We start from the raw sequence: 13,396 nt of genomic DNA on the forward strand, positions 1-13,396 counted from the left end.
ATCAGGACCTTCTTAACCTCTGGGGTCCAAAGTTTGGGGGAACAGCTTGGTTTTTAATGCCTTAAGTAATAAGGTCAAACTATCTGGATCTCCCATGAGAATGCTGTTTCATAAGGCAGGCAGTATGATAGGATTATCTTTATCCATAAAGTTCTTTCCTTCCAAAATCAGTATTAATCTTCCAGCTGAATCAGAACATTATAGTGCCACATTCTGCCATTCATTCAAGTCACTGAGTTTTTTGATGTCTACAATGTTCTCATATTTTACTTGGAGTGCAAGATATTCTTTTGCTGGAAGCAAATTTTATTTCTGGTTTTTCTATGCCATTTCAAGGCCATAGTTTATCCCTTAGCATTCTCCAAATATAAGTGGCAATCATGTTTTGTTATGAGTTAGCAAAATTGCCATGCTTCTTTTTTTCTTGTGCTCACTTTTCAAAACTGATGGTAGCATTAGTATCTTTCCCTTATGGCGATTGTATAGTGAACTTATGCTGGGTAGCCACATGGGTCCAGTTTTCCCCCATTCATATCTTTTTGTGGACTGGATCTCTATTTCAATGGAGTCGCAAGTTTGGAAGGGCTGTCCCTATTATGGCAAAACTCTCTTCCAGGTAAGAAGTTGTTACTAATCCATGTACGTGAATCTCACAGACCACAGTGAAAAACTGGTTGCTTAGGTATCACTTCAGTTCTTTGATTGGTTGTCTGTGAATTTACACCACCACCCTACTACACCACTAGGTGTCAGATGACTATTGTTACTTTGGTTCTGCTACATTAGCAACTCAAGGTTAGAATCTTTAGCTTAAGGTATTTGCAGTTTGAGACTTTGTACAGGGACATAAGCCTTGAATGTGAAATTGTAAAAATTATTTAAAGAATGATTGTAATTAGAGGAATATAAGTAACACAAAGCCACCTGAAGTACTGTCTTATGGAAAAATAAATCTATATTTAATAATATAGTATGTGAAAAGATAACACGAGAAAGCATTAGGAAAGGAATAGAAAACACAATGGGGTCCTCGCTGTATTTGTAAAAATCTCTACTATATGGTAAGATTGCACTAAGCAAACAATTTACATTTTGAGTAAATGTATATACCAGTATATATTTAGTTTAAAATGCAGGTGGTTTTCATTTAACTGGGCCTGGCAACTTGGTTATTAAGTGAAGTGATTACTAAGTGAAATTGCCACTATTCATGGTCTTATTTCAGCTTTCCTTTGCTTTGTACTTCAAGGTTATAAATATGAGGACTATCTGTATTTGTATAACTGCCCATCTTAGAGCACATCTCTGGGTGGTTCATAACCGTGATAAATTACAAAAACTAACCATAGTCATACAAACTGAAAGTAAGAACCTGGAGTCTCAGACATTTGTTAGAATGCCCTGATAACCATCCATAGGCTCCCCTGTACTGTATCCCTTGTCAGAAAGAACAAAAGGAGTTTGAAATTCCTTCAGCGGAGGAGCTACACTAAGTGGAATTCAGAGCCTTGTATTTTGGGTTAGAAATCTAGAACAGCGTAATCATACCTCTCTCTTGAAACAAAAGTAATTAGCATATTTTAACAACACAATATTCAGCTTTATTAAAATGTAGGATTCCAAGTATGATAGAACATTCTTTCATAAAATAGTTTCTTTAATGAGTATGATTAGTTAAGGCTGGATGAAAATTAATTTTATTAAGATTCAATATAGGTGAGATACATGAACATGGAAGTTTAAAATAAATGCAAATTTAATTTAATTATCTTATTTAGTACTTTTTATCTAGTCTTCCAAAAATCTTTCCTTTTCAAATCTAATCTAAGCATTTTAAAACTTTGGATCATCTCATAAGAACTTCCTTACGCTCTTCCATATGTCAGTTTCTCAATTTTCTCTTGCTTAACACTATTTTTCTTTTTTCCATTTACTTTTTGGGTCACATAGCTTCTTTTTCTTATAATATTGTTATCTACACTAGATTTGCAGAACTTCTAGAGGGGAAAAAGCCACATTGATAAATTAAAAATAATCAGTGGCCACAAAGGAATACCTGGTATGCCAGTCAGTTGTTTGGCAGCTAATAGTAAGCACAGTGTTAGGGAGAATGCTGGCAATGTTGATGAACCATGGAAGTATTGAGGTGCTCAGTAATATGTCTTGGTGGGTCCTTGCCATGGGAATGTTGGCAGCAGGGGATTTAATGAATTTCAGAAAATTCCAGCAAACCGCACAAAGCTATTTGGCTGGCAAATCCCACGTTGTGCAGACTTGCTCCAAAGTCTTGTCCTAGATGCTGTAGTGTGATTCCTGAGTTCCACATACCTGGCACACCAAAGAGGAAGAATCATGTGCTTTTCAAAAAGGCCTCTTTAATGCTAGTCTTAGAAAAAAGAGTAAATTCACAGACTACTAATAGATTAATTAAGGTGGAGTCTCTTTCAGATGTTTCCTTTCCTTTGTTTCCTTATATCTTGGCTGTGTTACCTTTTTTCATCTAAACTGTACATATCTTCCTTCACTTCCTTTTGAGTCACACACAGCGTTCCCTTTTACTAGCCAATGGTAATGAAGTCGGATCTTTCCTTTTACTCTTTGAAATATGCCTGGCCAAATGGAAAAAATGAAAATGAAATGAGTATTAGGTGAGAGCAACTGCAAAGGAAAATGTCTGTGTCTTAAGTGCACCTGCAATAATCATTATCTACAATTTACCCTGTGGAGGGTTCTTCCCCATTGCAGATATAATGAATTATTCCTCTCATTGATTCCAGTGGGCATTGGTATGGTTGTTTGAAAAGATTGGAATTGTAGATTTGAGGGATATAGGTTTGGGGAAGATGTGAATATGGAAGATGTGTTTTATTTAGTTTTTAAAATTATCTTTCAAAATATTGAAAATGAAGCAATATAAATATCTAAGAGATCTCAAAATGCTTTACACCGGTATCTTCACTGGTTTTTCTTATATGGTAATATCTAATCTATCTCATGTTGGAGTTGTGTACACACAGAACTAAAAAACTTCAGACTTTTCTCATCTCCAATGGATCAGTGTAAATTCATATGGAACTAGTAACAATAATGGGAAAATATGGATCTCTAATTAAGATGAAGGTTTTTAATGCATGAAAAATTTTCTTATTAAAGTCTTTTCCTAACTGGAAAAACTAAATTACAATTTAAAGATATTTCATACTTCATGTTTTCCTTTTTTTGCTGTTAATAATTGTGTTTATTTTCCTTTAGAAATGTGAGTTGTGCCCTCACAAAGATGGTGCTTTAAAGAGGACTGATGGTGGGGGTAAGTATTTCAAAACTTTTCTTTAAAATGCTTTGCTTATGAAATTACATTTTAAATAACTGTTTACCTTTTTTTTAAGTTCTGTTTCTGGACATATATAAACTTGTCTAGAAGTAGAGCTTCTTGAACGGAATATGCGATACCTGGCTTGATTATTCTATTGTTCTGTCTGAATGTTATTTTAGTTCCTTTATATTTATGCTTTTAACCACTTATAACTTGGTCAGAGTCATTTTTGTGAGTTGAACAACCATATAAATCAAATTCAAAAAGAAATAATACAATTAACTGGTAAAAGCTTTTAGGTTATAATCTATATATTTTTTTGAGACAGTAAAAATCTCTTAAATTTTTTATACTATTTATTGTATTTGGTAATGTAAATGTTCATCAGTATAACTGATGAATGTTTAATTTTACATATGGGCATGAATTAGAGAAAATCATTTACTTCCTTAATTCATATTTTCTTATACATGGTAAATAAGAGAATAGTATTATGTTAGAGGACCGAATATAAATTGTACTTTGAATTGATGCAGAAATTCTTTAGTGAACTTTATATTTCCATCTGAAGCTTTAATTTACTGTTCTCAAGTTGCATATGTAAAATGAGGTGCAAATATTCAACGATACAGTAATGTAAAACTACTTTAAAATTATTATTTTCCATTTCTGCTTTGGCAAATTATGGAAAGAGATGAAAACCTTTCTTTTCCTACAACTGATCCTTACAAATGAAAATAAATTGAGGTTTGCTTTTTAAATATAAATTTCATAACAAAGCATTAAACTCTGCATTCTACTCTAACTTTCTAGTTAAAAATCCACAGCATACTTAGTAATTACAACTACTTCCTTATAAAAATAGCAATGCTAGTTTAAAGCCAAACATAATAGGAAACTGATAGTTGCAGTGCCATTGCTGAGAAGTCCATGTTTGGCTTACCATATAGCCAAACACTGTATCTAGCACAGAGCAAATACTTGAAGTAGCGAAGAATGAAGAATTTCTAAGTAGTTCACTTTGCAAAAATCGGACTTCTTGCATTTCCTAATTTCAATTAATCTGATATTTATAATCCTAGTAGAATTATTAAAAAGAATTATATCATCTTGTAAGTGCAGAATTACAGTTTTCTTACTTCACATTTCTTTTGTCATGGCTTCCTGAAATATAATGCATTTAATATACCTGTTCCAGAATTTCTTTTGATAAAATATACAAAAGTCAGTTAAGATTAAAGTAGCAAATTTTATTTTATGTATGATTTACATATATATGCATGCAAGTGTGTGTCTGAGAAGTATACATACATACGCGCACAACCCCACCCCCCCACCCCAATTGGCTCCTATATGCATATGATATTTTTACAGTGTTTATCTCCTAGGTTTGTAATTATATTGCTTTGCTTGCTTAATACAGAACTTAAAAATTTTTAATTATATTATTTAAGACTTCAAAATGTGCTTTATTAGAAGTCAACCTTTTTCATAATTATTTTTTGTTTGTTTAATGATTTTATTAGCATATATTTTTTTATGAATTCGAATATGAATTAAAGGTTGGATGTTTACACAAATTCTATCTTTAAGTAAAAGTTGGATGGTGTTTTTAAATGCTGCTTTTAATAATTTTCACTTAAACTTCGCTGTTTGTATGTGCAATGTTGCCACTCCATGAATGAATCCTTTAGTTAATGCTTGAGTGGATGCTGTAATGAATGCTGTAATTGTAACCAATTATAATGGAAGAACACAAGCACCAAGTTTTCTGATAATGAATAATACTTTCCCTCTGGATTCTATGGATGCAGTAGATTTTTTTTTTGAATGGTTTCTGCTGTTCTAGTGGAACTCTGATTGATTTCTAGAAAGCAGAGTAACACCAGATGATGGTCCTGGAGAAGACTTACAATTATCTGATGTCTTCCACATGCTTTATTCTATAATTGCCTTGATCCTTGCATACATATTCCACAGTCTAGAGGTGATATGAATTGTAAATTGAAATAAAAAGGATAACTCATTTAAGAAGTTTGCTTTAGAAAATGTACTCTTGTGAATATTCTGGTATGTTAGATACTTGGTAAAAATTAGAATGTGATATGGAAAGATAAAATAAAAGTTGGGGCAAGTCAAGCTGAGCATAGTTAAGGGTTATTCTTTTGAGATAGTTGAATATATTTATTTTTACAATTCTATCCTACCACCAAAGAGTTTAGAAAGTAAAATGTTATTTAAAAGCAAATTAACTTCCATGATGCTTTTCACAAGAGAGATGGTGATAATTATCCTATGATGATAGGGGAATCTAGATTTCTGTCAAGAAGCCCTCTCTTAAGGAAATTTTACCATGGGCAACTGATCCTCTTGGGCAAGGAAAGCAGATCCATCCAAAGAATCTTGTATGATAATGAGTAAAGTTGTATATGGTGATTATAATCTTTCTTTCTTCTTCTCTTACCTTTTTTTAAAAAAAAAAAAACAAACACCATTTATCTGCCCAATGCCATCTAGTGGAGCTTCAGTGAGCTGCAGATAATGTGTTGCAACCTATCTAATGATGTTTAGTTTGAGATTTTTCTAGATACATACTCATGTGTTTTTCATGACTTATATGGAAAGTATTTTATGTTAATTTATGTTTTTAGATATCCTACGGGATACATATTTGCCAGATACGTCTGCACACATATTTTAAATAATATAAGTGATCTATCAAATATTGCATTATTTATTCATGTTAATAGTTTTGTATTATTAGAAGAGATAACATTTGGAAATATTGTCAGAAGTCTCTTCTTAATAATGCATGGGTAAACATGAAAATCATTCCTAGGTTTTCCTAGGTGTCCAAAAGGTGCTTTTTCAAGAGGCAACTGGATTTTCTTTTTTTTCTTTGAAGACATTGCTCTTTTAATCCAAGAAGCTTCTTCAGCTCTCGGGGTTTTTTGACAGGAAAAAAAAATTTTTTGGCCAGGAAAAGAATTCACAACAAAATTGTTACACATTGTTTACACAGTGTGTTTTGTTTGTTACACAGTGTTTGTTTGTTACACAGTGTGTTTTGAATGATCAAATTTCAGATTAAAATATTGAAAAATTGTAAACTATTTTAAAGATAAAATACAGAAATCTAGTTAGCAGAATTGCTAAATATGAATGCAAAGGATATATCTTGATTATTTGTTTGTAATTGTCCTTAGACTGTGGTGATTTTTCCCACCTTTTGTGTGCTTAGTTACTATCCTTCCACTTTCAGTAAATTGTTTCACTTCATCTTGTTGTATTCTATAATTATTTTTCATCAGAGGAACTAGCGAAAGCATGTTAATCTTTTTTTATAACATTTCACTCTAATTTAAAATCCAAAATATTTCCGTAGTTGATAGCATATAGCCAGATTTCAACAAAAAATAATCACTATGTACGTCAGTTTGTTAGTCTTGTTCCAACTTGCATATTTCAAATGCCTTATTTGACTATTGGCAATTTAAAGACAAAATTAGTATATATACCATATAACATGCTTTCCTTTTTATAACATGTTTTCCTTTTATTTAATTTAGAAATTCTTTGTAAGGGAAACATATAATTTTCTAGTCTCTTCCCCCCACCTCTGTGTGTGTATGTGTTGTTTTGTGGTAATCTTGTTTTTAATTTGTATGGAAGCCTACAGTATACACACTGAAGTTCTTTAGTTTTGTTAAACGTAGAGGTTTTGTTGGGATTGAAATCTACTCCAACTGGATGATGATCAGGAATGCTGTGGAACAGCATTCTTTGTTAGTTTTATAGCAGGATTTCTGAAAAGTATCTGCTCAGTTGAAATCAACTTAACAATGCGATGGTTTTGTTGTCATTTTTAAAGATTGACTGGGGAATCTCCTAGCTTATAAAGAATGTCACACCTTTTGACATTCAAAATCCTTTTGAGTCAGCATTTTTCTAACCATGAGTTCTTTTAAATGTACATTATACTTTTATTTATAAAAATCCCAGTGCAAAATTAGGATGCTAAACTGTTATTCTTAGAAAATATGTATACATACATATACATGCAACATATATCTGTGTGTGTTTATTTTTTAATATTTAATAAGTCTCCACATTGAGTTTCAAGAGGCTAGGTTTGCTATGTATTAGGTTTTGATATAAATAAACTAACGTAAACTTATTTTGAAAAAGATTCCCATTTTCAAAAGTAACATTTTAAATGTTGGTACATCTGTAACTTTGTAACTATTGTTTACATATTCAACATAGGCATTCACCTTGTGTATGAATAAAATTGGATCAAACCTCTCAGTTTTTTGGGGGAAGATTTATAAATAAAGTATCCCATCGCAGGACTTATGTAGAAAAAAACATTCTAGTTTGATATATAGGTTTAAGCCTTATTCTTTGAACCATTTGTAAATACACCATTGCACATTTAAACATACCAATAGCACTCTTTCTTAAAGTCTAAAAGATCTACTCTAAAACCATGAAATAGTGGTATACAGTGTGGAATTGATCAGTATTTTTCAAAATCTGTGTCTTTTGAATACATGAAATAACATTATTACTTTTGGATATTAGATCAATCTGTTTCAAGTGTGGGGTTGTTCAAATGTGTGTATTGGTGGTATTGGTCAGCATCAAGCCTTTTGGTAGTCTGAGGCTGGATCCCAGGGAAGTTTTACAGTTTGACTACGTGTCATGTTCAATGATAGATCAGTAAATGCATTACTGTGTCTGTACGGTTTAAATGAGTAGTTACATGACAAAATGATCTGTCCTTAACTCCCTCTATCATAATTGCATCATATAAACTACATAGGTTCTCCCCAAAAAGTATTTTGATAACACTCATGACAAATTCTCCAGAAAAAGTATTTTGACGCTTACCTTTTTATAGCAGCTAGCCAGTTGCTTGTTTTTCTTTGCCAGTGGCAATCCTAATAAAGTTGAGATTAGCTCTGTTCTTGCTACTACCCAGATTGTTGGGGTTGGTCTGCAGCATGAATTGTTTAAATGGATTTCATTTGTACCTAGTCTTCTTCAGATATTCCTATTAGACTTTATGACCAGATTGTAATGATTAATCAAAACCAAGCTACAACTTGGAAGACTATAAGTTCTAGTCCTGCTTTAGTCATGAAACCATCTGGATGACCGAGCGCCAGTCACTCTCTTTTAGCCCTAGAAGAAGGAAATGGCAAGCTACTTCTGAAATATGAGAAAACTTCAGGGCCTAGTTCTGAAATCCTGAAATATGACAGCATAATGTCAGGGAACTTAGTGAGAGGGAGCCATTTTTGGCTCTTGGGCATAGCTGTTCATTCCTTATTTAGAAGATGTCTAGGATTCTGCTAAATTGCTTGAATGAACATTGAGTGGGATTAGCTGGACTGCAATCTGCAATTTGTATTCTTTTAAAATACCTGTAAATATTCAAAGTGATAAAACATGGGATCAGCTGATCAACATTAGCTGATACATTTCAGAATCAATTATTTCAGGATTGCTTTTCATATTTCCTGCAGTCTGCAAACAATAAGAAAGGATCACATTTAACTAATTTTAGATTCAGTTTCATAGCTATATCCTGCAAGAGCCTACATTTGTTTGTTTGTTTGTTTAATTAGTTTTATACCATCCATCGCTACTAAGCAACTCTGTGTACTTACAACACCATAAAGGGGAAAAATTCCAGAATTAAAACTTTAGACATTAAAAATTAAAATCTTAAAACTAATATTAAAATGGATAAAAAGAATAAATAAATAGACGGAGTGAAGGAAGGATCTATTAATCTACTGGCCACCTCCTTCTGGGATCCAAGCCAGTTGACAAAGCCAGTTTTCAAGTTTTTGGGAAGGCTAAGAGGTGCAGCAGATTTCACCTCAAGAGGGATTATATTCCTTCCAAAGGCTCTTTTATCCAGGATTTCAATCTGCTCTTCAAGCAGGAATCTTAAGTCTAGAAGGACAACCTAATTGATACTGGGTTTTGTCTGGGGAAGGGCAATATATTAAACTCCTGGTTCCTGAGGCTCCATGTACCCCAAATTACTTGGTTTTACCACAGTTTAGCTGAAGCTTTTGGTTCTCCATTCAGGCCCCACAGCCTCTAGGTACCATGAGATGGCAGTACCAGTAACACTTGTGTCACCTTAGCCAGAGACACAGAGTTGAGTATCATCAATATACTGATGATACCTTATCCCATGGTATTGGATGATCCTGCTCAATGGCTTCATGTAAATCTTAAAAAGAGCAGAGAGAACACCGAGCTCTGCAGCATGACACAGAGACTAGATCTCTTACTCTTTATTTGTTAATATGGCTGGATGTAGGACTCCGGTGATCAAATACACTGAGATTTAGAATAGAGAAAAATATAAGCATATTTAGGAATTCATTAAATGTTTAAATATTTTTCTTAGACTACATGCATAAGATCAGCATAAATATACTGTTTTGATAAAAATGATGTGCATTTAGTAAATAGATGAAAAGAGAGTATTTAAAAAAAGCAGATGCGAAGAGAGGCAATGTGGCTCCTTGGGAGAAAAGCAGCAGGAGCTACTTTCAGAAGTGATTTGCAACCTTTCCTGCCTATTTCCCCACTGAGTTTGCTTGTAGGAAGCTGGCAGGAAAAGTAATAAATGATGATCATATGACTAGGGAGGTGCTGCGCCAGCCAGAATTTTGAAGATCGGTTGTAAGTAGCACTCATTCATTGCTGTTGCAACTTCAGCATAGTTGTTAACTGAGAACTACTTGGAAATTGTGAAAATGTTTAATTGACAAGTAAAAAGAAGTGTACACAGGCAGTTTTATTCAAGAACATGGCTGATTTACCTTTTGGATCCTCAGCAGAAAAAAACCCATTGCTTTCTATTGTAGAAAAAGGGTGGGATGCATTAATGCAAATGCCTATTGTAAATGGTTATGATTTTTTTAAGGAAAGAAAAATTGTATCAGTGGCCTTTCTGGAACCCCAAAGCAAGCTATAAGCTTTATCTATTACATTCTGTACACTTTCTGTGCTGCACACTGACTGTTCAGTTGTTGAGTTTTGGTAAACTTGATTTGAATTTAACTTTATAATTTTCTGTTCGAAATTATAGCTTTGTGCTCTTAGTAAATAGAAGGATATTTTAACTACTTTTATCTTTATCATTATTGGTTAACATCAGAGGGTGCCTTAAAATATTTCTCATATAAAGCTAAATTTCTATAAAACCCTTTCTTACAACAGACTGAGTATTTTATATGAATGTTTCATATTGCAGTAGATGTTTTTTACATTTCTCTATTAAATGGTGCACTAATAAAAAGTTATGATAAAATGATGGGAAACACTTACACCATTTTGGATATTTTATTATGTTGTCTTCACACTGAAATAATATATTGCAGCTTTGTGGACTGGTGGGTTGGTGGAGGGAGTGGGGATGGTTCTGCATGAGTGTTGGGCATGCGTACCTGCTACTCATGCAAATGGAGTGCACATGCATGTGCTTGCCCATGCTTTTGCTTTGCTTTAGGCAGCCTGGTTCTGAATAGCTCACAGCCTGATAGTGGCCTTGGGGGTTGGGAATCCCTGATATATTCTACATTTAGATGTGTTTTATGTCAAACAAGTTCTTACAGTTCCACTTATTACATTGAAATTATTAATAAAATATGCACAATTGGGCTTGATAGAAATTTATGATAGGAAGTGCTCTCTGTTGTCAAGTCTGAGGTAAATAGATGGTTACTTTCTTCAAAGTATGTTTGAAGTCATGTTGACATTGGTACTTGTATATATTGTGTATATTTAGAGCCAGTTTGGTCAAATGGTTAAGACACCAGGTTAGAAAGCAGAAGGCTGTGAGTTGAAATCCTGCCTTAGTCATGAAAACCAGCTAGGTGACTTTGGGTCAGTCACTGTCTCAGCCCAGCCCACCTGACAAGATTGAGGGGGAAATAGTAGAAGGAAAATGTGTGTATTGCCTTGAATTATTTGTAAAATTAATAAAGATTGATACAAATAAGCCAGGGTGGTGGTGGAATGACTCAGCAGTTAAAAACTCCAGGACCACATAATGGAGTCAGCTCCTGTTACTTGCCCCAGTTCCTGCCAACCTAATAGTTGAAAGCATGCAAATGAGAGTGATAAATAGCTGCCACTTCAGTGATAATGTAACAGCATTCCCTGTGTCTCGGCATATGGTTATGTTAGCCACATCACCATAGAAGTGTCTTTGGACAACTCTGGCTCCCTCAGTTAAGAAATGGTGATGAGCACTGCCCCCTGGGAATAAAACATAACTAGACAAGAAAAAACTTTACCTTTATCTTTACAAATAAATAAAAAAATAATTAACATTTCCAATTATATAATAGCCACTTACCCTTATCCTTTGCAGCTTGTAATACCATTTGAATTTATGTCTAATATTTAATTGGATTGTAGCCACTGAAAATAACTTGGAAGCCACATGCGTAAAGTCATATAGGTATTACTTGCACTTTGTTACCTACCTCCAAATGATTAGAAGCCCCCTTTCCAGCTCTTTAATAATTTCTTACTAAGGAAAAATTTCCTGATAGTTAGAACAATTAATCAATAGAATGATTTGCCTCCAGAAATTGTGAGTGCTCCACCACTGGAGGTTTTTAAGAAGAGATTGGACAGCCATTTGTCTGAAATGGTATAGGGTTTCCTCCTTGAGCAGACGGTTGGACTAGATCTTCAAGGTTCTTTCCAACCCTGTTATTCTGTTACTTTTAAGGAAAAATCAAGGCAAATAAACCTCATGGTGCAGATATCAGATATCTTTATAATCTCAGATATCTTTACAATAAAGCATCTCAGATCTCAGAATATTTTAATGTCTCTTGCTGTTTCCTGAAAATGCTGCAATGTGCATTTTTCCTTTTGGGTTGATATATATAAACTATATCAGCCCTGTGCTGTCATAAACCAGGAGATGATAGACCAATGTGTTACGACAATTATAGGGCTGCTTAAATGTTATGAACTATTTTAAATTTTCAATATTTCTGTATAAATATTGCAGAAATAAAATATAACCTGCAATCTGTTCTCAAAATCCAAAAAATGAATGAAAAAAATACCAATGAGTAAAAATCATTTTATTTATTTACTGAGGAATGTATTCCCAAACTACATATTTCTGTGCATTTGTAATCAGGTGTGAATGAGGAAGGTCCTGTCTTATTTAAAGAATAGAATTCTGGGTATACAAGTCTAATGTTTATAACGCATATTTGGAGATTCCCAAGAATCTCTGACAAACAATGATTAATGCTTTTACCAAGCTGGAAAAGTTTACAAATCTATTTCTAAAGTTTTGGATTTTACCAGTCCACTCTCAGAAGATTGTGTACAAATGCAGACAATTCAGCAGTGATTGACCAGTCAATATCATACCAAGAGCAAGGTGTGTAATACTCTAGGTCTAGGAGGTATCAGAGAGGTCCAGGCTAATGCCTAAGGAACTAAAGGCCTTTCTTGCATTGGTGAATATCACTGTTCATGGCAAAATCATCGGGAGAAACTGAACAACAACATGGCAAGGTTGCAAGAAGACAGCTGCTATTCTCCAAAAAGAAAACTGCTGGCCATCTATAGTTTGCAAAAGACCACATGGATAAGCCAGAAGGCCATTGGAAGAATGTTATGTGACAGATGACACTGAAATAGAATTTTTGGCTTGAATTAAAAATGTTATATTTGGCTGAAGGGGAAAACACTGCATTCCAGTATCAGAAACTTTATCCTATTTGTGAAATATGCTGGTGGCAGTAAAGATTTGTGCTTGGTTCTGGACCAGGATGGCCTGACAACACTGATGGAACTATGAATTCTGAATTGTACTAGCAATTTCTATGGGAGAATGTCAGAGTATTTGTCTATGAACTGAAGCTCAAAGGAATGCAGCAAGACAATTTTGCAAAACAAATTGTGCAACCAAGGAAGCAGAAGAAATTTACTGTTTTGGCCATGTCAAAATCCTGACCGTAATTGTATAGAAATATTGTGGAGCGGCCTGAAGTGCAAGCCTACTAACATCCCTGA

The 13,396-nt window shown here is 33.8% G+C and overlaps 1 protein-coding gene across 5 annotated transcripts in view; it reads left to right on the forward strand.

Annotated features, from left to right (window-relative positions):
• MLLT10 (MLLT10 histone lysine methyltransferase DOT1L cofactor) overlaps positions 1-13,396 on the forward strand; it is a 136,569-nt gene that overhangs the window by 15,582 nt on the left and 107,591 nt on the right. For 4 of the 5 annotated variants that reach the window (XM_026706240.2, XM_026706241.2, XM_087915389.1 and 1 more), the window contains exon 3: positions 3,253-3,307. In XM_026706240.2, coding sequence (XP_026562025.2) covers positions 3,253-3,307 — 55 coding nt within the window. Of the gene's footprint in view, positions 1-525; positions 617-3,252; positions 3,308-13,396 lie in introns of those variants that run through there. The other variant, XM_087915390.1, reaches the window with a different exon arrangement.

Source organism: Pseudonaja textilis, chromosome Z (assembly GCF_049901715.1).
Source record: "Pseudonaja textilis isolate UNSWEBS1 chromosome Z, rPseTex1.2, whole genome shotgun sequence".
In the NCBI taxonomy this organism is placed as follows: domain Eukaryota; kingdom Metazoa; phylum Chordata; class Lepidosauria; order Squamata; family Elapidae; genus Pseudonaja; species Pseudonaja textilis.